We start from the raw sequence: 1168 nt of genomic DNA, 5'->3' as shown, positions 1-1168 counted from the left end.
TATATTCATCATTGTTGTTTTTGAGTGCCATTTTTCCATGACACTAAGTCGTTGTTCATCTTTCTTTTTATTTACCTTAACTAATTTCTCTTCATCACTATCTGTTGATTTATATTCCCATTGAACTCCCCATTGTTTGTCTATCGTTTCACATAACTCTGTTGTTCTATGGAAAAGATCTTTAAATGTTCTATTTAAATGTTCTAATTCTTCATTAAATCTTTCATTATTTTCTCGTAACATTTTAATATCTTCACTTAATGGTAAACTATTAACATCTCCAAGAATTCCTTGCATCTTAACTCTAATATCTAGTGCAGTATCAAATAATTTAATTTGGTTAGAAACATCTTCTTTTTCAACATCATTTGTTTTCTTTTGTATAGTTTCAACATTTAATGTTTGTTGAATTAATTTATCAGCCTCATCTTCTTCACTTTCTTCTTTATTACTTTCATTATTTTCTTCTTCTTCACTCATTGAATAATTTTCTTCATTACTTTCATTTTCTTCAGAACTTTCTTTCAATTCTTCACTCATTGAATTACCTTCTTCACTTTCTTCATTTGATTTAGAAAAATTATTGAATGCATCTTCTTTATTAACGACTTTCCCTTCCCATTTTTTGTCCTCTTTAATCCCTTGTGCTGCTTTAATCTTACCAACTGTTAATGATTCCTTCATTTTGAGCTCTTCATCATTTTCAATCTTTGCCTTGTCAATTTCTTCCTCTCCAAATTCTTTTGGTTGTCCAATAAGCTCATTAATTGCTTTTTCAATTTCTTCTCTTCTTGACATAATTATTGAAATTCTTTTCTAATTCTTTTTTTAACCCTTTTTATTTTTTTGATTTTCTTTAAAAACAATATAATTAGTTTTGTTATAGTTAATTATAGTTAATTTATTAGAGATAGATTCTGTGTGATGTGATTGGACTGATTTGTGAATGACAAATAGGACAGAGTGGCGTTTTATCGCTTGATGTAAAAACTATAGCCAAACATGCTTTACAAAATAAATGACCACATTGTGTTGTCATTACATTTCGTGTTAATTGAAGACAAATTGGACATTCAATTCCTTCACATTTTTTAGTCACTTCATTTTGATAAGTGAAACTTTCACTTTTATTTTGTTTAGACATACTCGTTACTTTTGATAAAATGTC

At 27.7% G+C, this 1168-nt stretch overlaps 1 protein-coding gene across 1 annotated transcript, besides 1 other annotated feature; it reads right to left on the bottom strand.

Moving 5' to 3' along the window:
• EDI_225570 (uncharacterized protein) lies at positions 1–798 on the bottom strand (the record flags this gene model as incomplete). The annotated part of the gene is made up of 1 exon (XM_001738380.1): positions 1–798. A coding segment is annotated over one exon (798 nt), but the record flags the coding sequence as incomplete, so codon positions are not given.
• Positions 799–835: 37 nt separating this feature from the next.
• Positions 836–907: a sequence feature (AT_rich).
• Positions 908–1168: the final 261 nt, after the last annotated feature.

The sequence above is a fragment of the Entamoeba dispar genome, genomic scaffold (genome assembly GCF_000209125.1).
Source record: "Entamoeba dispar SAW760 scf_1105229461295 genomic scaffold, whole genome shotgun sequence".
NCBI lineage: Eukaryota > Evosea > Mastigamoebida > Endamoebidae > Entamoeba > Entamoeba dispar.
This window is presented reverse-complemented; position numbering and strand designations above follow the sequence as displayed.